This window comes from Callospermophilus lateralis, chromosome 2 (assembly GCF_048772815.1).
Source record: "Callospermophilus lateralis isolate mCalLat2 chromosome 2, mCalLat2.hap1, whole genome shotgun sequence".
Classification (NCBI taxonomy): Eukaryota; Metazoa; Chordata; class Mammalia; order Rodentia; family Sciuridae; genus Callospermophilus; species Callospermophilus lateralis.
This window is the reverse complement of record NC_135306.1, coordinates 198,712,339-198,735,800: the sequence shown is the minus strand read 5'-3', so window position 1 is coordinate 198,735,800 and position 23,462 is coordinate 198,712,339. Positions and strand designations below refer to the sequence as shown.

The following is a 23,462-nucleotide window of genomic DNA, read 5'->3' as shown; positions in this document are numbered from 1 at the left end:
TTTCTGCTTTTTCTTCTTCTCTAGCTTTCATAGTTTCCACATATGAAAATAAACACAGAACTCTTGACCTTTTGACTTTGGTTTATTTTACTTAACATAATGTCCTAAAGTTCCATCTATTTTCCTGCAAATGACATAATTTCATTTTTTAAGGCTGTATAAAACTCCATGGTGCATATATACTACATTTTCTCTATCCATTCATCTATTCATGGAACCTAGGCTGGTTCCATAGTTCAGCTATTGTGAATTGTACTGCAATATACATGACTAGGTATGTATCATTGTAGTATGCTAATTTTTAAAAATGTATAAATTTTTCATTTGTTCACCATATAGTAGGTGTTGGGGTTTCAGTTTTGCAGTTGAGGAAACCAAAGCTTTGAGAAATTACTTACCTGACTACTGTTAAAAAGAGGAGTGAAGATTTGTACCTCTTTGTCTTCCCTACCTAATCTGCTGAGAAAAGAAAAGCAGCCATCTATTTGGTGAATTTCAAAAGAGGTCTTATTTGATGTTCAAATCGCTTACTGTCTTTCGTGATGAGTCCTTATCATGTGGAAAGTGCTCTGGAGAACACAAAGAAATGTCAGAGTCTAAGATGTAATTCCCACTTCAGCAAAACAAAGCTTCCTGAATATGTGTTGGTTGATGTAATGCACTTTGAGGTTAATGACTCAAGTGTTCAATAACCTTGCCAGCAGGAATTTTCCCTGTACTCCACAGAACAGGAATGGATGAGGGCATATTTGTGCTCAGTCTCCGTGGTTGGAGTTGGCTCTTTGAATGCTGCAGCCCACAGAGAGGGCCAAGCTCCAGCCACTCTTCGCTGGCACAAGCTGCAGTAAAGGCATGGTGTGAGGTCTGTGGGGAAACCAAATGATACACAATCGTGCCTCCTTCAAGAGCAGCTTATAAATAATGCAGTGGGACAAGGCACCTATTTCTAGATAGATAACAGTTCACAGCATTCGTGTCCATTGTCAAGTGAGTAACACAGAGAATAATAACTAGAGCTCTTTAAGGATAAAAAAGAAATATCTGGGGCTGAGGTTGTGGCTCAGTGGTAGAGTGCTTGCCTCGTATGTGTGAGGCCCTGGGTCTGATCAGCACCACATATGAATAAATAAATAAAAATATTGTGTCCATCTACAACTAAAAAAAAAAATAAAGAAAGAAAAAAGAAAAAGAAAAAGAAACATCTGAACAGGGCAGGTTCCTAGGAGGAGGCAAGACTTGAGCCACAGAATTCCAAGATAAGAGACAGCTTCTCTGTTTCACATAACCTCTTGTCTCGGAGCCAATCTCTTCACCCTCAGAGCGGACATCAAAGCCCCAGCTCTACCCTCCTCAAGGCTCTTCTGAGAATCCAATGAAATAACTGGCAGGAAAGCATTTGCAAAACTGCTACCCGATCTTAACTACAGAAATGCTGTTGGTAGTGCGATTATAAGCAGAGCTGAACGGGGTGTTCTTAACCAAACACTGGAACTTGGGTATGGAAATGGGATTGGACACGGCCTATTGGCAGGAGATTGAAAGAAAGTAGACCATTCAGATTAAGTGAGTGAACCACTAATTCCTGAATCCATTACTTCTACAGATGGTTGGGACTCTTTTCCATGAGACTAGATGCAGAGCCTGAGAATAAAAACATCCTCACAGAGAAACATACTTTCATAGAGGAATTTCTGTAGGATCCTACCACTGAGCTTTCCATCTCCAAGCCCAAGGATCTCACTGTCTGTTCATGATGTAGAATTTCTCAGTTGCCTCTCTATATTTCACAAGGGGTGTGTGTGTGTGTGTGTGTGTGTGTGTGTGTGTATGTGTGTGTGAGAAAGAGAGAGAGAGAGAGAGAGAGAGAGAGAGATTTTTAATATATTTAACCAGCAAAAATTTAGTGCACATATATACACAAACACCCATAGTACACACACATATACTGAATATTTATATGTATGTATATATATTTATTTAAAAATGCATCACAGTAAAAATTTTCTAGAAGGTATACCATACATAGCTCCTATATTCAAAAAGTTTATATAAATTTCTGTTACACGTGTTTCTATACGTATCTCTCAGTTCAAAAATTATATGCAACAGAGTTCCTATATTCAAGAAGTTTATAGATAAACAAAAGGGGGAGATAAGACCTGCACATAAGTAACTTTAATTATATATATAGTAAATTACATAAACCCCAAAGAAAGATACATATAATATGGTGAGTAATGAAAGATAAATCTCAGGGTGGGAGGAAATTAAAGAAGAGAGTATTTTGTTTTAGACAAAAAATGATAGAGCAAAATGGGAAGGAAGCCAGGCAGCTGCATTAGAAGTCAGTGTTACATAACATTTGTGAAAAGAACCGCTAGAAAATAAGTTTGGAATGATGTGATGGAGCCTGACTGTAGCAGGTATTCTCTTTCAGATTAAAGTTTTCAAATTTAAGCCACAGATTTAAACTAAAGAAATCATGGATATCATGCAGACAGATATCAGAGCTAAAGGGAGGATCCCAACTACTGTGGGAGAATATTTAGAAGAGTTGCCTATGCACCTGTGTTAAAATGAAGCACTTGTTCCCGTCAGGGAAACTGGTCAGCTTATGTGTGATCACGCATCCATCTAAAAACTTATTCGAGGACCTGGTCTAGCAGCAGACATTGGTCATTATTTTTGTGCATCCAGGATTCACTTTCTTTCTTAAAAACATCTGACTTTCTTGGGGACTGATCTCAAACACTTTGGGTTGGTGGGAGAAGAGTTCCCAAGTTTGTCTTGCCGAGGCAAAAGGAGAATCTCCCTACCCCGCCCTCTGGAGAGAGCTTCCGATAGGGAAATACATGGAGGCAGATAGACTGGCAGACACCAGTTCTGCACTCAGGTCATGAAAGTTATCACTTCCCTAAACTTGGATCTGAAAGGTCGTACTAGGGCAGCATGGAGGACTGGAGCTCATGTCCTCCAATCTGGAGTCTGTCTAGATCCTTCCAGACAGAAGACAGTTTCTTTGCTTCTGACTTCTGTTCCTTAGCCCCACTGAAATGCTCTTGTTTCCTGACATTTTCCAGTTTTCCTTTGATTCTATGAACCTCTTAGTATCCTTTCAATCACCTCCTCCCCCTCCCCCTTTTAAAGTAATGGGAGTGGATTTCTTTAATAAAACAAGACCAATGTCTCTAGCATGTAAGAAGTAGTCTCCCAGACACTCTACAGTGGACAAGAGGTAAGTCATTAACCTCGTGAAACTGAAAAAGCAGAAATGTATAATGTTAAAGACTAAGGCAAAAAAAGCTCTTGATAATACCAGACAAGTCTATAATTATCACAGGTGGAAAATCAGCAGGAAAATAAATAATGCAGAGAAAGTATCACCATAAAATTTAACTTAGCAGAAAATGAATTAATTATAAAGGCATCCATTTTGTAGCCCTTTTTTTTTTTTTTTGCTAACAGTTATAACAAAGATTCACACTTGTTTCATAAATGGTGAAAGAGACCTTTGGGCTACCATCATATGCTACCAAGGAAGTAGCATGGTGGGAGGAAGTGGTCTCCTAAAGTCTCCTGTCCAGGAAGTGGCTGAGCCAGATTTTGAACTGCATTCTGCCATTGCACATTGCCTCACATAACACAGCTGCTCTGGCGGGTAGCCACAACCCCTTCCGTGCTTGTGAGCACCGTTTAGTTTGTTTCTCACTAGATGTTTTCAATACCGACACCCTTTGTTCCCTGTTCAGATTATGGCCACTTTCTATCTGAGTCATATGGGAGTGTAGCCAAAGCAAGAGGGCGGACAGGTCTGGGAGCCCATAAGTTGCTTTTCAAGTTAATGGCAGTGGCCTCTTCTCTGTAGATTCCTAGTTGATGGTTATATCTTCACAAGTCCCTTCTTCAATTCCAAGCGCCTCTTATGTCAATAATAACGTTTCCCACAGAGCAGCAGGGTGAGCCTCCTGGCTCTCACATTCAAACTCCTTCCAGGAATTGCCACCTCTCCCAGGCTGTGACCCCTTCCTCAGGTTACTGGCATCCAAGACTGGTCATGAAGGGGTACAGAGATCTGGCTCCCTCGTCCTGTTTAGTTGAGGCAGCCTAAGGGCTGTCCTAGCTCCCCAGGTCCCTGGAAGTTTGGCTGTGTCTTTGTTGCAATTGCACCTCAGCTGGACTTCTGCTCCTGTCTGCCGCTGCTGCTAGTATCACAGGTGCTGATCCTGAGCGCACACCCTGGTAAGCCACCTTGGATCACAGCCTCGGGGTCTCTTTCAGCCAATCTGTGAGGTTTCCTCCCTCACACCCAGTTCTGTGAGAACATCTGATGTTCAAATAATTTTGTTTTAGCTGGAAGCACATGCCGGTAATCCCAGCAACTCAGGCGGCTGAGACAGGAAGACGGTGAGTTCAAAGCCAGCCCCAGCCACAGCGAGGTGCTAAGCAATTCAGTGAGACCCTGTCTCTAAATAAAATACAAAATAGGGCTGGGGATGTGGGTCAGTGGTTGAGTGCCCCTGAGTTCAATTCCTGGTACAAAATAAATAAATAAATAAATAAATTTTGTTTTACCTCCTTCGGTTTTGTGATTTGTGTTTCTAACTATTTCAGAGATACAATTCTCAATCTCCAGGCTTGTTTTTTGAAGTAAGAAGGTTTTGAGGTCAGTGTGCTCAAAATTGCCATTTCCTGTAAAGAACTCTAGAGACCACCCTATCCCCAACCATTTCCTGAGGGTTGCTTGTGTGATGTGATCTCAGCTAAGCCTCTCACTTTTGTTGTTTCTCACAATCACCCTGTTGTCGTTTATTATCCTACCTTTATAGTTGATAAAACCAAGGCTCAGAGATATGAAGTGACTGACTGACGACCAAACAGCTGGAGAAATGTCTGCAACTTCTACTTAATGATAACCTGTGATTTGTGAATTGAATTTCCCATTTTACAGAGAGTGAAGCTGAGACAGACACATAGGTGTGAAGTGGTAGAACCAGGCTTCCAGTCCACTCTTTGGTTGACTCTGGAAGGCTCCGACTTTATCCTGACCTCCCTATCATCACCTGGTTTTCAGATGAAGAAACTGAGGCAAAACAATAAGAACCTTGCGGCTGTCCCCACACCACCTAGCACTGAGTCTGACCTTAACTTTTCTGTGTTCCACTCCCCAGCATCAGCTAGCTCTCCTGCTCAGCAGGACCAGAGTCTGTCTGGAGGATTCCAGCTGCCTTATCCCAGCCCGGCTGGTGGAGCAGCATTCTCACTTAGATTGTAACACTCGCCACATATAAGACTGAGAATGTAGGCCACCTGCCCATGTGACTGTATTTCATAACTTAGAGCTAAAAATAGCGCTCAGCTTGCTGGCCCCGTGTATATTGGAAGCTCATATTCAAATTCTCTCGCTTCTTGGATTAGTGTTAAGATGATGGCTTCCCAGGCTCCTTTCTCCCACTTCTATCTCACCCAGCAGGGAGTGGATTAGGCTTGTCCACGGTGCTTTCCACAGGAATAACTGAGCTCTTATTTTTAAAGACGGATTTCACAATGTGACACAATTTGTTGCACCTTCAGAATTCATTTTGGAAAGCAGGGGAGTGAAGTGCTTAGGGGGTGTAGGCTATACAGCCAGACAGTGAGATAAGGCAGGGATCCTGGGCAAGACGTGAGACCTTGGTCTTAATCTCCTCATCCATGAAATGGGGGCAAAAGCATACACCTGTTTCCTGGGAGTGTTGTGAGGATTAAACTAAGTAGCTTATGGTCATTGTTTAGTGTTTTGAAAACATAGAGAGATGGGGAACAAATAGTGTAACTAAAATCCCAAATTAACAACTATAAAAAGTCACCACCATCTAGCATGACCAGCTTGTCTTGGTTTCCCCGGAACTTTCTGGTTTCAGCACTAAGAGTCTCACACCCCAGGACCCTTCTTAATCCTGGACTAACTGGAATATTTAATGATTACTTTACTTACTATCAGTGAAAGAAACAAGAGGTTCTGTGTTATTCACTTGTTCAAGAATTATTTATTGATAATTATTACATTCCAGAAACTTTGACAGTATTTTAAGGTAAACATGGAAAACAAAACAAAACAAAACAAAACAAAACAAACAAACAAACAAACAAGAAACAAACCACGTGTCCTTTTGGAGCATTCCAGTGAATGAAAGGGCATCATGAAAATGGACAAATTATATAGGAGCTCTCCTGAAAGTTGGCATGAAATGTTAAAAGAGTATAAGTAATTGTGAGATGCAATGCTCCCAGGGGGACACACTTCAGGAATTTCATGGATTATACTCATCTGTCTAATATTGGATATTTTCCCAAGCGTTAGCATTATGGGGAGTAAGTTAGGTTACTTAGGAAAAAGCATTCCTATTGCTTTATAATGGAACTTCTCAGCATTTTTAATAGATTGATGGGCATGTGACTCCCCAGGAGGTGAGTATTTTAAGATTATTTTCAAATTTTAAATATTTCCTGGCAACAAACTTATTTTGAGACCAATATTTCACAGGGTTTTTATGGAAAGAAAATCTAAGTGATACCTGGCCTTGGATATAGAAAGTTCAGATCAGGGAGAAAAGTGTCAAACCCCAATTTCTCATAACTGGAGAAGCCATGTTTCAATTAGGAAGGCCAAAGCTGTTGTCTTAATTTTTTTTTTTTTTTTTTTGCTTATGAACCTCCTCTTAGAATGATGAACACATGAATGCACAGAAGACAAGAGGCTTCAATCCAGAAGCTTGAACTTTTCAGAGCATAGTGGAGAGATGCTAAGTCTTCTTAGGAATTGAGAAAATCTCATTCTCTGAGTGAATTTTGAGCCTTCATAGGAGCAGAGATGGATAAAGTCAACCAAGACTGAAATAAATTTTGATGCAAGAAAGAAATATACAATTGTGAACTATCATGGGATCAGCATAGCATAGAATGCATGAAAGCAATAGTTGGACGAAATAATAGTAATCACTTCTGTGTGTTGAGTGCTTTCTATAACATGTGTTACCTTACTTATTCACGGTAGTTTAGGCTCTGGCTCCTGAAATCAGACTCCAAGGTTTCAAATATGATTTTTATCATTTACCAGTGGTACAATCCTGGGGAAACTACTAAAATTCCTCTCTTATAATTTCCATATTTAAAGTGGCAATCATAATAGTATCTTTTTCATGAAGCTTATAGAAGTCTCATGACCTAATTGTTATAGAACATTTGCTAATTCATAGTAAAGCTTAGTACACACTGGAAATGTTTTTAGTGTTTTAGTTGATGGGTATTATCATATCATTTTTATTTCCCTGAGGAGTTAACTGAGGACAGCAATGATCTGTAATAGACTTAATCTAGCAACGTCATTTACCCCCAGAGATTACCAGAGTTTATGAGGGAGGAGGAATTGGAAACCAGTGTCATACATTTCAGCCTAGTTTTTAATGTCCTTGGTCTCATTCTAAATTATTTTTGTCTGAGCCATCACTTCTATTTATACCTTTGTGTATCACACCAGGCTTGGTGAGTTCTCTCCTTGGCCGTGAGGTGTTTTAAACATGTCTCAACAGAGATGTTAGCAAGAGGTACAGAACCTTAAGATGCTCTCTTCTGATTTAGGGGGCATTCTCCTGTTTCCAGGACCTGCTGCTGAAGTCATTCTTCACAGGCTTAAAGTCCCCCTGATCTGTCCTCATCCAGCCTACACAACAGCAGGAGTGAAAGGAGAGGGAAGAGGAGAGAGAGAGAGAAAGCAAACTTAAGCATAAATTTTCTGTCATTGTCTTTTAGGTCAGAAGTAAACATCTTTATTTCGTTCTTCTTTAACATGAGATCTACACTCCTAATGTATTTTTAGGTGTCCAATGCAGTATTGTTAACTCTAGGCACAGTGTACATAGCAGATCTCTAGAACTTATCCAACTTGCATAACTGAAACTTCATTTCCGTTGGGCAACTCCACCACCACTCTGCTTTCCCTTCTAAGGGTCTGACCGTGATAGACATCTCATGCATGTGGGATCCAGTGGTCTTTGGCCTCCTGTGCCTGGCTGATTTGACTCAGCATAACCTCCTCTGGGTCCATTCTCATTGTTGTATGTGGTAGATTTTCCTCCTTTGTAAAGCCTGAGTAACATTTCTTACAGGTTGCAGCTTCCTGTAATCTGTCCTCTATCCCGCCTACAAGATAGGAGGGAGAGACTGAGAATGAGAATGAGAGAGAGAAAGAAAGAGGTAGACAAACCGGAAGATGGGTAGGGGAGAAAGAGGGAGAGAAAGGCAGGGGGAGTTCTGAAACAGAAACACTCTGTTTCTGTAACTATTTTGTAAGTCAGAAGTGAATAATTTATATATTTTTAAGTAAAAACAGAAAAATACCCTAAAAAACCCCATGGAATGTCTATAATTATTTGCTCACCAGTGTTTGTTCATTCAGGGAGTGTTTTTGTCAGTCCACATCCAAGAAAACTCTTTTAAAGAACACTTCAGATTATAAGTGAAGCACAGCCTTCACTGTGGGGGTGGGGTGGGATGGCACTAGCTTGACTATTCTAGGCAGGCCCTTCATGCTATAGTTAGATAGGAAGAATGAGTTCTGCTGCTCTATTGCACAGCAGGATGACTCTAGTTAACAATAATTCATTGTATGTCTCAAAATAGAAGACATGATTCAATGTACTGAGTATAAAAATGATAAAAATTTAAGGTGGATATGATAATTACCCTAATTTTATCATTACATAATGTATTCTTGAGTCAAAATATCACATTGTACCTTATAAATGTATACCATTACTATATAAAAATAATAAAGACAATATATTCCCCCCAAACTTCTGATGTTCATTGATTGAATGACTGATAGGTATGTTCTTTCAAAATACATGTGTGGAGCACCTAATATGTGCTAGACCCTAGCATGCATGTTGACTATCCTATGATTGACATCATTAATGAATTGATATATGAAGGTTAAATTTTATGTAGATCACTGAAGTCATGCTGCCTTTTCTGTTTGTGCCTCTTTATTTCTGGTGTGCTTCTCTGTCTGGTCCTCCATGTCACAGGAGGTTCAATTCATGGAGCCACATTATCTAGACTCTTTTTTCTTGTGGCCCCTTGATGTATTTGGCCAGCAGGTGATCAAAAGGAAGGAGGAAAGAGATACTGAAGTATTTATACCCTAAACTCCCTGCCTACTGGTCTGAGGATTCAAGTAGCTTTTAAATTTTCAGCCCTGCCAGGCTGCCTCTCTCCCATGATTACTTCTTGCTGCATGGAAGAAAAAAAAAAAAGCTACTTCTATATAAATATAATAAAATCACTTTATACAAAGTCATATTGATTTAAACTTCATAATCTCATATATAAACGTACCCAGATTGCAACTGGAAGATTGTCCATTGGCATGTAATTCAAATTATACAATATATATTTTCACTTCTTATCATACAAGAATCAGAATATTCATTTCACTTTTCTAAATCTTCCCAATACAATTGCATGTCCTTCAAGACTTACACACCATTTACTTCTTAGAGAAAAGGGAAAACAGGAGAAGGAGTCTCACATTGGCCAATCATTTTCTCTGGCCAAGCATTATTTTTGGTGCTTTATATATGTAGCTCATGCTAGTGTCTACCTCTGAGCTGCATCCCCAGCCCTTAATTTTATTTTATTTTATTTAGAGGCTTGATTTTTCTAAGTTGCCAAGACTGGCCTTGAACTTGTGATCCTTCTGCTTCAGCCCCCAAGTATCTAGGATTATAAGCATGCTTTATATTTTTTGTTTAATTTTCATAAAATACTTATTAAGCTTATGCTATAATTTCTATTATTTTAAGATGGAAACTAAAATTTAAAGGTACCACACAACTTTCTAAATATCTGATAGAGGTAGATTTGTTATTGAAACTTGCTGGCTGGCTTAAAAGTTTATGTTTCATGAAAACTGTGTTCTCTGAAACCTTACTCTTCCATTTCTTCCAAATGGTACTTGCCGGTTGAGCCTGAAGTCCTTGATGTTAAGGAACAATCAAATTCACTTCTGCATCGCTAGCATCTAGCTGGATGAAGAGGGGCTAAGTGTTGGGATGAAGGTACGGAGTTACTTACCACTCTAGGAAACTTCAGCTCTTATTTGAGACGTTTTGGAGCATTCCTGTTGCCAGGTCTACGAATGTCTGCCAAGGCAAAGATGTGTGGCTGCATCCAATGACACATTTCTGTAGTGTAAACAAACCCTAAACTTATAAAAATGCCTGAGAGATGAAAGAAAACCCTCCAAAATTTGCTATTGGCCTTTACTTTTGGACAGAATGGATAAATTCTATTCCATGGAATATCTTGGATAACTGAGTGGATCTTGTGTTAGGGAATTTCTTTCATGTTCACTGTCAGATTTATATTGAGCCAACTTAGTTTCATTTGAGAATAAAACACTTGTTTCACTTCGTAATTTTTTCCATTTTTTTTTTTTTTTGAGAGAACTGCTTTCTGCCTAAAGAATTATGTGGTGTGAGCACTCAGGTACTTATTGAGTGTCAAGCACTGTTTGTGGGGATGAAGAACACAGGGTCATAAAGTGCAGCTAGTCATGCTCCACAGTTGATGGCCTTCTTTGGTCTCTGCCCCTCTATCTTATTATTTAACTACATTTCACCTTAATGTTACTTCCCAACCCTGCCTCAATTCCTTCTGTGGCAAAGACATTAGCTCTAATATATTTAGTCATATGCATTTCCTTGAAAATGATAGAGTTATTTTATAAATAAACTTTAAACTTACATAGGTGGTAAGGTGTCGATCTCCTTCTTTTTATAACATGTTCACTTACTGATTTGCTTTAGGGAACTATTCATGTACTGTTCTGAATTCTACTGAATTGCCTCAGACCACAGCACAGACTTTTCTTTTTCTTTCCCTCCCTCCCTCCCTCCCTCTCTCCCTTCCTTCCTTCCTTCCTTCCTTCCTTCCTTCCTTCCTTCCTTCCTTCCCTCCTTTCTTTCTTCATTTCTTTTTTCTTTTAACAGTTTTACCGATATCTTAGATGCTTCAAAACTCATGCTTCAAAATGTAAAACCCAGTAGATTTTATTATATTTACAATGTAATGCAACCATTACCACTATCTAAATCTGTCACCTGAAAGGAGGCTTATTGGCGGCAGTAACTTTCCATTCTCCCCCATCTAAACCCTGAAAATCACAAATCCACTTTCTGTTTTTATGCTATAATGTCTGAAAGCCCTTTATTTCTTTTTTATAACTGGATAATATTCAGATACATAAATGTACCTCAATTTGGGTATACTTTCATCAATTGATGGACATTTGGTTTTTTTGCACTTTTGGCTATGATGTTTCTATACACATTTGTGTATAAGTTTGTGTTATGGGCAAGTATTTTAATTCTTTTTGCCATATACATAGGAGTTATACTCAGAAATGAATGAGGTCTCCAATATTACAAATCCTCAACTGGTTATTATCTTGTCTCTTTGACTTTAGTAAAGTGACTTCTCATCAGAGTAAATTTTAAAATTAGGAAGTTTAAGTTCTCCAATTCTTTGTTTTTCAAGATTGTTTTGGTGATTTTGGATTCCTTGAATGTCTTTATGAATTTTAAGATTAGTTTGCAATTTTATTTTTAAATAAAAGTAGCTAGGATTTTTCTAGGGGTTGTTCCTTCCCCTTTTTCCCTCAGTACTTCCCTCCCTTTGTTCCTTGTTTGATAAATTGCTGAGGCTGACTTTGAACTTGTAATCCTCCTGCCTCAGCCTCCCAATTTGCTGTGAGCTACCATGTCCAGCTTTCTCTCAGGGATTTGGTAGAACTTTTATATTACATTCTGGACTCTGTCAATTTCCTTCTCAGTTCTCTGTAATTTTCAGCCTTGTTTTTTTGAAAAGAGAGAGAAAGCAGATCCTTGCTGTTTAACTTTATATCTTAGGAACTTGTTTTAATCTCGCAGACATTTTGTGATGAATTTAGTTTATGTTAAGAAAAGACATGGAGGTATTTAAGAACAAGTTTTTGTTAAGTAGAGGCCATAAAGCAATAAGCTATTCATTTATTAGTTTAAAACATTTATTCATAATATATGTATGTTATAAATCTTTCTAACATCTCAATTTATGAAGTCGAAAAAGATCATTTTGACAAGTAGAGAAAAATGGAGCCCTGGGTTTGAAAGAGGTTCTGGGAAAGTCATTGAGATCTTAGGGTCATCATATAGCTTAAGACACATGTTGGGGAAAGCCTAGTTGTTAACAAAAATGCTTTGCTGTTTTTAAGGTAGGTCTGCCTGAAGCATGCTTCAGATATAGAAAAACGAAAACAAAAAACAACACAAAACCCAAAACTTAAATATAACCTGCTCCATCTAGTGAGAGTAATACTTAAGGAAATTTATTTTTTATTTAGTTTTAATTAGAAGAGATGGCTCCAGCCAGATAAAAGGAAGATCTCTAGCCAAAGAACAACGGGCGATCAATAAATGAATGGAAAGTTTGAAAAGATGAAATAGAAGACCAAGTGCCAATTTATGATTGACAGGTGTCAGTCTTGGGATGGCTATATTTGAAATAGCCCCTTGAGAACTTTATTTAGGACACTGCACACACAATTTCTTTCAGGTCTATGAGGATTCCCACAAGAAGACCCTCAATTTTCACCACCAGGATATATCAAGAGAATTCAAGTAATTCAACAATTTTCACTGAGTTCTTAATGTATGCCTATTGCTGCTTAAGGATGCCGGGTAGTTTCTGCACCCTTAAACAGGAGCAATGTAGTATATTCCTGCTTTCCTGCTCTTATGGAACTTTTACAGGAGAAAGAAGTTTAAGCACACACAAAAAATAAAGGTTATTAGTGAGAAAGTGAAAGACACCTATTGAGGTCAATAAAGAAAGAAGAGTACTGGATGATGGTGGATTTTCAATTTCTTCTGGGTCAAGGTGAAAATATATAACCACCTCAACTGTTAAAGAGAGTGATTTAAACATTTTTGCCTCTTGGGTATTTGTGACAGGGTTTTATAGATTAAACATTATCAGATTTAAGATGTTCCCCTTTCATTTCCTGTTTAATTTTTTTTTAAAAAAAATCACAAATCGAAGCCAGGCATTGTGGCACATGCCTGTAAATCCCAGCTTTTCAGGAATATGAGGCAGGAGGATCACAAGTTTGAGGGCAGCCTTAGCAACTTAGTGAAATCCTGTCTCAAAAAGAAAAAAAAAAAAAAATGAAGAGGGCTAGAATACAGCTCAGTGGTAGAGCCTCCTGGGTTCAATCCCCAGTACTGCAAAACCAAAGAAAGCAAAACAACAATAATAAAAAAAATCTAAAAATGAAGTTGAGTTTTTTTTAATATTTATTTTTTAGTTGTAGTTGGACACAATACCTTTATTTTATTTATTTATTTTTCTGTCGTGCTGAGGATCGAACCCAGGGTCTTGCACAGGCAAGGCAAGCACTCTGCCACTGAGCCACAACCCCAGTCCTGGAGTTGAGTTTTATCAGCGATTTTTGTCTCTGGGTATTGAAGTGATCACAATTTTCTCTTTATTCTATTAGTGTAGTGAATTCTATTAGTTGATTTTCTAATGTCAGTTCAGTAAGACCACTTATGAAAATAGTCCAAATTCTACATTAGTATTATTTTTATATATTGATGGAATTTTATTAATATTTTATTTAGGATTTTAATATCTAGTTTCATAAAAGATATTGGCCTATGTTTCTCCTTTTTTTGGTAATATTCTTGGTGGGTCTTGTTTTCAAGGAATGTTGACCACATAAATGTTGATAAAATATATCCATTCATTTTTAATTACTGAAATACTTTTTATAAGATTGGTATTCCTTCTATTTATATTTTTAAATTGACAGATAATATTGTATGTTTTTCTTGTGTATAACATTATGTTTTGAAATATCTATGCATTGTGGAATTGTTAAATCTAATTAACAAATGTATGACCTCACATAGTAGTTTTTGTGATTAGAGCACTCAATATCTACTCCCTTGTCAGTTTTCAAGAATATAATATATTATCATTAACTATAGATCTTTTGAAATTTATTACTTTTCTGTATGTCAATCATGTTGTGTACATACATGATAAAATGTTGGTCATTCTATTGTTCATATATACTGCATTTTCTTTATCCATGTGTTGACGGACACTCAATTGCTTCTGTATCTTGGCTGTTGGGTGTAGTGCTCAATGAACATGGGAGTAGAGATATCTTCTTGAAATAGTGATTTCCTTTGGATTTATATCCAGAAGTGGAATTGCTGGAGCTTATGATAGTTCTAGTCTTAATTTTTTAAAGAACCTCCTTATCGTTTTCGATAATGATTGTACCAATTTACATTCCCACCAATAGTGTTAAAGGGTTCTCTTTGCTTCATATCCTGACCAGTACTTTCTGTGTTTTGAATTTTTGTTTAGCCATTCAAACAGTTGTAAGATATTTCATTGTGGTTTTAATTTGCATTTCCCTGATGATTAGTGATTTTGAACATTTTTCACATGCTGGTTGGCCTTCTGTATGTCTTCTTTGGAAAGATGTCTATTTAAGTCCTATGCCCAGTTTTAAACTGGTTTATTTATTTATTTTTTGCAATTCAGTTGTATGAATTTCTTGTAAGTTTTTGATATGAACCCATTACCAGATATATGGCTTGCAAATATTTTCTCCCGTTCCATAGGTGGTCTTTTCATTTTGTTGATTGTTTTGTTTGCCAGGTAGATACTTTTAGTTCGACACAGTTGCAGTTGTTTTGACTTTAGTTTTCGGTGTCATAGCAAAAACATCATCGAGGGGGGATGGGAATAGGAAAGAAAGTAGAATGAATTGGACATAATTTTCCTATGAATACACCACCAGTGAAGCTCCACATCATGTACAACCACAAGACTGGGATCCTAATTAGAGTAAGTTATGCTTTATGTGTAATAGGTCTAATGTATGTGTAATATGCATAATATGTGAGATATGTCAAAATACACTCCACTGTCATACATATCTAAAAAATCCAAATAAAATAAAATAAAAAGTTAACAAAAAACCATCATTCACGAAATCTATATGAGGGAGATTTCTCCTGTGTTTCCTTTTAGAATTTTTGTTTTAAATTTCAGATCTTTAAATCTTTGGTCGGATTGAGTTTTTTCTTGTGAGTGGTGTAAGAGAAGAATTGAATTTCATCTGGTTGCATGTGTGTATCCAGTTTTCCCAGCACTGTGAATTAAAGAGTCTATCCTTTATTGTGTGTTCTTGGTGCCCATGCCAACTATGGGTTGTCTGAGAAGGGTCCTATATTTGGGCTATTTGTTCGGTTTGATTGGCTGATATGCACATTTTCATGTTAACATCATATTGTGTTGGCACCTAAAGCTTTGTAACACATAGCCATACATCAGTTAATGCTGGAGATACATTCTGAGAAATGCAACAGGCAATTAATTCACAGACGGTACTTACACAATGTCAGTGTCCAGCATTTTCACCTACTTGTTTAAACACATTTCCAGGTATTTTTATTGTGTTTCATGCTATTTTAACTATGATTTTTTTTTTTAAAAAAAACCTTTTTATTTAGGTAGTTTTTCTTAATGTATATAAACACTACTAATTTTGGTATGTTGATTTTTTCATTCTATAACTTTATTGAATTATCTTATTGATTCTAATGATTTTAGCTGTGGGCTTGTCACATATAGCTTTTATTATGTTGAGATACATTTTTTGTGTCCTTTTATTAATTTTATCATAAAAAGACACTGAATGTCAAATTCCTTTTCTACTTTGAGATGATAATATGATTTTTACTCTGTTACTGTGACATGCCACTTTTAATATTTTTCATATATTGAAACATCTGTGCAGTCCAATCTTATTTGATCATCATGTAAGAGCCTTTTAATATGCTTCTGAATTCAGTTTTTATCATTTTGTTGAGAACATTTTATTTATATTATATTAACATTTTATTTATATCCACTTGTAATTTTCTTTTCTTATAATGTCATTTTCTGGTTTTGGCATGGAGGTAATGATGACCTCAGAAAATAAATTTCAAAGTGTTCCTTTGTCTTCAATGTTTTGGAAGGATTTAAGAAAAATTGCCATTAATTTTTCTTTAAATAACTGATTCTTCAATTTGAGAAAAACTGGCATTAATTTTTCTATAAAGTAATTGGTGGAATTCACCAGTGAAGCTCTGGTGCTAGGCCTTTTTATGTTGGCAAGTTTTTGATTACTGATTCAATGTCCTTACTTGGTTTTGCCTGTCCATATTTTCTATATGATCTGTCTATGTAAGTTACACAGTTTTAGTAAATCATATATTTTTTTAAGTTACTGAGTTTGTTGGTATATAATTGTTAATGGCAGTCTTTTATTATCTCTTGTATTTCTGTATTGTTTTATTTATTTGAGTCTAGCTAAAGTTTTGTCAGTTCTGCTTATCTTTTAACAAAACCAACCCTTATATTAATTGATCTTCTCTTTGTTTTTGTAATCTCCAATTCATTTGTTTCTGCTCAAATAATTATTTTGAATTCTTGATCTCTGTTTCTTTGAAGTTTTTCTTTTTTTTTAAACTGGGAACTCCACCTGTTCTATTGGTGGTGATGTGTCTACTTGGTTTTTCATGGTTTTGTTGACTTGATTTTATGTGTGTACAAATGGTGTATCAATGATCTCTTCTAGATGTTACGGGCTGGTTATGGTGAGGAAAGGCCCTCTCTTTTGGGGACTGTAGAGCACTGACTAGGAGGGGGTGGCAGTTTTGACTCTTATGAGGGTGTAATGGCGTAGTCTTTGAGTAGCTGTATCAGCTTAGGTTGGTGTTGGTGAAGATTGCGGAGATTCTCAACAGTCAAAGCTGTATCAATAGTGCCAGTCATAGAAGAGTACAATCGTGGTTCCTTCTTTGTGGGTGGGGTGTGAGGTGGTGAAGCACTGTCTCCTTCTCTGGGGGTACTGTGGTAGGGATGAATGTTGGCTACCGTGGTGACAAAGGATAGTGCTCTCATCATAGCAGATTCCTGGGGACCACTGTGACACCCATTACATGGCTGATATTGATCAGCTTCTACTCTTCAGCTCTGTTCCCAGCCATCTCCAGACATTTCAGTTATTCCCATATTCCCAGTGGTCCTTTTCTATATGGTTATTCCCCATTGTTTTGGCTCTCCTGTGTCTTGCTCCTGGTTCTTTAATGGTCCTCTGAGTCCTCCTAAGGCTATTGCCTTTCATAGGTAATTGTTTACTTGTTGTTTTGTTGGGGGAAGAAGATTTGTATCTCATACTCTGCCATCTTGTTGATGTTGCACCATTTCTCTTTCAGTTTGTTTGGGGAGAATCTTAACTGAAAACTGTCAGTGAAAGGCTTCTTTTCGATTCTGCTGTGTCTTTATCTATGTTTCCTGCTGCGATGACAGAACGGCTCAGATTGGGTGATTTATAAAGAAAAAGAATTATTTCTTATAGTTCTGGAGACTGGAAAGTCTGAGATGGAAGGGCTACATCTGATGAGATTCTTCCTGCTGTGTCAACATGGTAGAAGGGACCCTGCGCTGAGACACCGTGCATGCCAGACCAAAGAGCAAGGGGAGGCCACCTTTAAAACCCCATTTTGTAATCAAAATGACATTCATCCCTTCACCAGAGTGGAGCCCTCATGACCTAATTACTTCTGAAAGTTCTCGCCTCTCACCCCTGTTACACAGGCTATTGAATTTCAACATGAGTTTTGGAGGGGACACCATACTGCAGTATGCTGAACTTCTTGAAACTCAGGTCCTTCAGTCCACACTTTTCATTTTGTTTGGGGTGATCTTTCCCATGTCATACTTTGGGTCATTATTAGACTTTGCTGGAATAACTTTCCTGAGAAACTCTTCAGACCAATCAGTATAAAGAAGATTTCTTCTTTTCTCTCTCATTCTCCTCTGTGTAGCTATATGCTTATTTTATATATATTCCATATCCATTGATGTGTTTTATTTGTCTAGCATCTTTTCTATTGGGATGTAAACACCCTGAGTAAAAGCATTTATTTATTTATTTTGTATGGGTCTGCGTTCCTCAATTTTGTCCTTATGGCCGAAACCCATTGAGATGAACAAATTGACATTTCTTTTTAGTGGTTCAATCATTTAAGGTGAATTAAAGGAAGGGCCAGTTCTTGAAATTCACTTGTCTTATGCAGTGTCAGAGTCTATATACCTATCTCCTAATATTTAAGTCAAATTGCATTCCTAGAGGTCATGCTGTGGCTTGATCTGTTCATTTTCAAAGAAAGTTACTTCAAGTAATGTAAATATACCCAAGATCTTCCAAAGAAGCAGAGCTAAATCCCTGTAGACACTGTAGTCCCTGATTCCTAGTTAGGTGAGATAGAGTACCTTGTAAACTTCACAGGGTATTAGTTCCCTGAGAGCTCAATAACTACATAATTACCTCAAGGTTCTCATTCTTCAACCTTTCAAATACTGACCTAACTCCATTTCTCTTCATATAAAAGGAGAAGCCCAAGAATCAGAGTCAATTTGGCCATTCATTTATTTACCAAATTGTTATTAAGCATCTGATAGCAACAATGACCTTCCCCCCATTGATATATTATTAACAGCCTACAACAATGTCGAGGGGAAAAATACCAATAACAATCGTATTGATTGATATCATAATTGTCATTTCTTACCAAGTAAAAGGCATTCTTATATAGATTCTCTCATTTCCTTATCATGGTGATAGTCTTCAGACTGAGGCTGGAGGCCGCCGTTACTGGGGCTTTTTATAAATTAAGACATGAAAGTTAAAATGAGCTAAGTGACTATCCAAGAAGAAAAAGCAGCAGATTCTGGACTCCAACTTACGCTGGCTGATTCCAAGGCCAAAATCATCCTTTTCTTTCTTTTTTCAATTTCTCCCTACTTCTAGAAAATTTAAAACTTTTTAGTTCATACCCTAAAGACTTTCCAAATAAAGATGTTTTCCTTCTTTTAAGGACTGAATTTCTGCCTTGAGACCTGATCGTATACAACCGTGCTGGACTTGCGTGGTTGTGTTGCTCAGGGAGGAAGGTAAGCCTCTAAGTCGTATCAGCTGTCTGCACAGAGCTGCAGGGGCTGAAATAACCAGGGAAAATGCATAAAAGCAGACCTCTCTCCTTTGGCTCATTCAGAGCTTTGGCTTGAATATTGTGAATTTTTAAAATGTTTCATACATCTAAAAGCTGTATATACAAACACTAATATTTTTTTTTTCTTTTGGCTACCAGGGATTGAACTTAGGGGTGCTCGGCCATTGAGCCACATCCCCAGCCCTATTTTGTATTTTATTTAGAGACAGGGTCTCACTGAGTTGCTTAGTGCCTCGCTGTTGCTGAGGCTGGCTTTGAACTCTCAATCCTCCTGCTTCAGCCTCCTGAGCCTCTGGTATTTCAGACATGCACTACTGTACCCGGCAACACTAATGAGTTTTTATTAGAGCATGTATATTTATTTCAGTTTTCTTTTTCAGTGAATATGATAACAGTTATCTTGGTGGATTTCAGGGTTGTTGAGCAGATCAAATAAGGTATCAATAAGAAATATTATTGAAATCTGTAAGGTTATACTCTTATTTTAAAGATAGAAGGAGCAAAGATTTATAAGTGAGGAATAAGTCAGGTTTAGAAATCAGTTATAGAATACACTGAAAAAGAGAGTTATACATTTACACAAGACAAAACTATTTATAAGAAAGAGAGGACCTGACTTCAAGTTCTAAGTATGCCACTTAAGACTTATCTAGGTATTGGTGACACAATTTATTAACTATTTCATGGACTGATTAATGGATAAAGTGTAAATGAGGTCAGGTATCATCATGTAGTTCTGAGCAAGTGAGTAAAGGAAGATTCACTTTTTTAGTTTGCACTGAGAAATAATTATATGAGTTTAAAATGATACTTCTGATAAATATTATTTAAAAGTTTGAAATAATATTTCTGATAAATATTTATTTGACATGGTATTCTCCTGATAAAGAACTCGGACTTGGACTCAAAAGTCTGACAGGACTTCCCACATCATCTCACCTCTTCTACTTTCTACAGTCTTCAGAATGTATCTAAGCATCCAGAAGCTTCAGTTTTCATATCTGTGAATTGGGAATAATATTTCACTTGACTTGTGAGGAGTAACTGGGGTAAAGTGTCACAGTGTTTGGTTTGGTTGTGGAAATGTAGTAAATGATCAATAAATTATATCTGTAATAGCTAACGTCATAATTGATTATGGCTTCTGTACATGGAAAATAAGAAATTAAGGTAAAATTAAATTTTAGAGTAAAAAATAATACATTCTATTAATGATACTAGCATAGTGGTGTACAAAGGGGAAGGTTTGAAGAGGATCTCAGGAAAGCTCTGAAACTTGTTCTTCTTTGAAAAATACATGAGATTTGGATACAGAGAAGAGAGTGTTTTGTCAGGAAGATTTAAATTTTGAGTTTGTCCTGAGAACTAACTATATGACATTTAAATCCATAAGAAAGTTTCCTGTGTGTGGAACAAAAGATAATACAAAGATCAACAGGTGCCTCAGAGAATCTTTGTAGCTCTTGTTTAATTTTCAGTAAACTAAAACAAGCTTGATGTTATTGTCCTCCACAAAGATGTTGAATTAAAATATAAGATTTTATATGTAGAGAAGAAATTTGGTAAAAAATTTTGAAAATATTCTTAGTACTCTCCTGCCCCCAAATTTGAGAATATTTATTGGGAGTATTGATTCAAATGAGTACTTATCTAAGGAATTAAGAGGGTACCTTGCCGGGCATAGTGGCACACACCTGTAATCCCAACGGGACCTAAGAAACTCAGAGAGACCCTGCCCTTAAATAAAATGTAAAAAGGCCTGGGATGTGGCTCAGTGGTTAAATGTCTCTGGGTTCAATCCCTGGTACCAAAAAAAAAAAAAAAAAAAAAAAAAAAAATAGTACCTTAATCACTCTACTCTGAATAAGTCACTTCTAAATCAGGGAGAACTGATGCAGAACCTAAAAGTTATACTAATATAATAAAAGTAAAAAAAAATGTTTATTTTCTAAGTGTCTTTAATCCTTGTACAAGAATTTCTACTGTCTTCTCTGTGTTGGAATATGCATAGCATCTTGTACCATGAGATCATTTTAGACTAAGGACATACTATATTTAAGAGTCTCCCACTATCATATTGCATTTTTCTTGACATAATGAAAACAACAAAAAGTCAGTAGAAGTAAAATTAATTCAGTTTCACATTAATTTTACTAAATGCTATGGTCTGGTTGTTTCTGTTTCTCCACCAACCCCATTCATGTGTTGAATTTTTAAAAAATATTTATTTTTTAGAAGTAGCTGGACACAATACCTTAATTTTGTTTATTTATTTTTATGTGGTGCTGAGAATCGAACCCAGGGCCTCACACATGCTAGACAAGCGCTCTACCGCTGAGCCACAATCCCAGCCCCCAAGTGTAGAAATTTTAAGCTCCAAATGGATGGAGGATAAGAGAGGTGGTTAAGCCATGAGAGGAGAGTCCTCATGGATAGGCCTAGTGCATTTATAGAGGAGACCCCAGAGAGATTGTGGGCTGCTTCCACTAAGTGAGACACCTGTAAGAAAGTACCATCTCTAAATAGGAAACAGGTCCCCAGCAGACATGAGTCTGCCAGACTCTTAGTCTTAAACTTCCCAGAATTCAGGACAGGGAAAAATAAATTTTTATAGCTTATACTCGATCCAGTATATGGTATTTTTTTGGTAACTAGGACGTGCTCCAGTTAGAAATCTGATGATTTTATCAAAGTATTTTCTTTTTGGTATCTTAGTTCAATCATTCATGAAGCTTGAAAATGATAATGGATTACCCGCAAAATGCTTTCACGGAGGACACTGTGAGCAGCTGCTAATGGACAGCTGCCTTCTGTTGTCAGGGCAGGCTTCAGACCTGGGAACCAGGTGTTGCAAAACTGGGGACCTGGTGAGGGAGCTCAGCACAGTCCTGCTTTCCTTTGTCATTCTGACTCTCCTTTCTCACACTACAGGGCAGCCTCATGAGGCCCAATGGAGAACAGTACAGAAGTGACTGAGTTCATCCTGGCGGGGCTAACAGATGACCCAGAACTGCAGATCCCACTCTTCATCCTCTTCCTCCTTATCTACCTCAGCACCCTGGTTGGGAACCTGGGAATGACTGCGTTGATCCTGCTGGACTCCCATCTCCACACTCCCATGTACTTTTTCCTCAGTAACCTGTCCCTGGTGGACTTTGGGTATTCTTCAGCTGTCACTCCCAAGGTCATGGTGGGTCTCCTCACAAGAGACAAAACCATGTCCTACAATGCTTGTCTCACCCAGTTCTTCTTCTTTGTTGGCTTTATCATTACAGAAAGCTTCCTGTTGGCCGCCATGGCTTATGACCGCTATGCAGCCGTGTGTAGACCCCTGCGCTACACCACCACCATGACCACAGCTGCCTGTACTCGTCTGACCGTGGGCTCCTACATCTGTGGTTTTCTGAATGCCTGCATCCACACTGGGAACATTTTCAGACTCTCTTTCTGCAGGGCCAATGTGGTGGATCACTTTTTCTGTGATGGCCCTCCTCTCCTGGATCTCTCATGTTCGGACACCTATGTCAGTGAGATGGTTATTTTCTTTGTGGTGGGTTTCAATGACCTCTTTTCCATCCTGGTCATCTCAGTCTCCTACCTGTTTATATTTGTCACCATCCTGAGGATGCGCTCATCTGAAGGACGCCAGAAGGCCTTTTCCACCTGTGGTTCCCACCTCACTGCAGTCACCATCTTCTACGGGTCAGGCATCTTCATGTACTTACAGCCCAACTCCAGTCACTCCATGGGCACTGACAAAATGGCGTCTGTGTTCTACTCCATAGTCATCCCTATGCTCAACCCACTGGTCTACAGCCTGAGGAACAAAGAGGTCAAGAGTGCCTTCAAGAAGGCTGTGGGCAAGGCAAAATCTTCTATAGGATTTATTTTTTAATTATATGGGATGCATAATAACATAGCTCTATGTATCTCAGATTATTCTATGTCTAAGTCCAATACTGGACTTCCTCTGTGATAGTTTATATGGACTATTTTTTAAACCTGTGTTTTTTATGTGATTCACTTTTAAAAACAAAACAAAACAGCATTTTAGATAGTAAAGTGTAGCATATTCTGAAAATCATGTCTTCCTTCGCTGGAAGAAAGGGATGATTCTGGATTACTTATGTTAAAAGTCACCAATTACTTTAGCAGTTTTTCTGGATCACTTATGTTAATTCTGTCTTCCTTTGTTATGCCCACTGAAGTCTACTCAGCTGGCTTAGTGGATAGTATGGATTGGACCTGGAATGTCCTTCAAAGTTTTATGCATTGAAGACTTTGTCTCTAGGGTGGCAA

The 23,462-nt window shown here is 37.7% G+C and overlaps 1 protein-coding gene across 1 annotated transcript; it reads left to right on the top strand.

Moving 5' to 3' along the window:
• Positions 1-22,113: 22,113 nt before the first annotated feature.
• LOC143391856 (olfactory receptor 5B12) lies at positions 22,114-23,058 on the top strand. The gene has a single exon (XM_076844609.2). It carries the CDS (start codon positions 22,114-22,116, stop codon positions 23,056-23,058), a length of 945 nt encoding a protein of 314 aa, XP_076700724.2.
• The last annotated feature ends 404 nt before the right edge of the window (positions 23,059-23,462 follow it).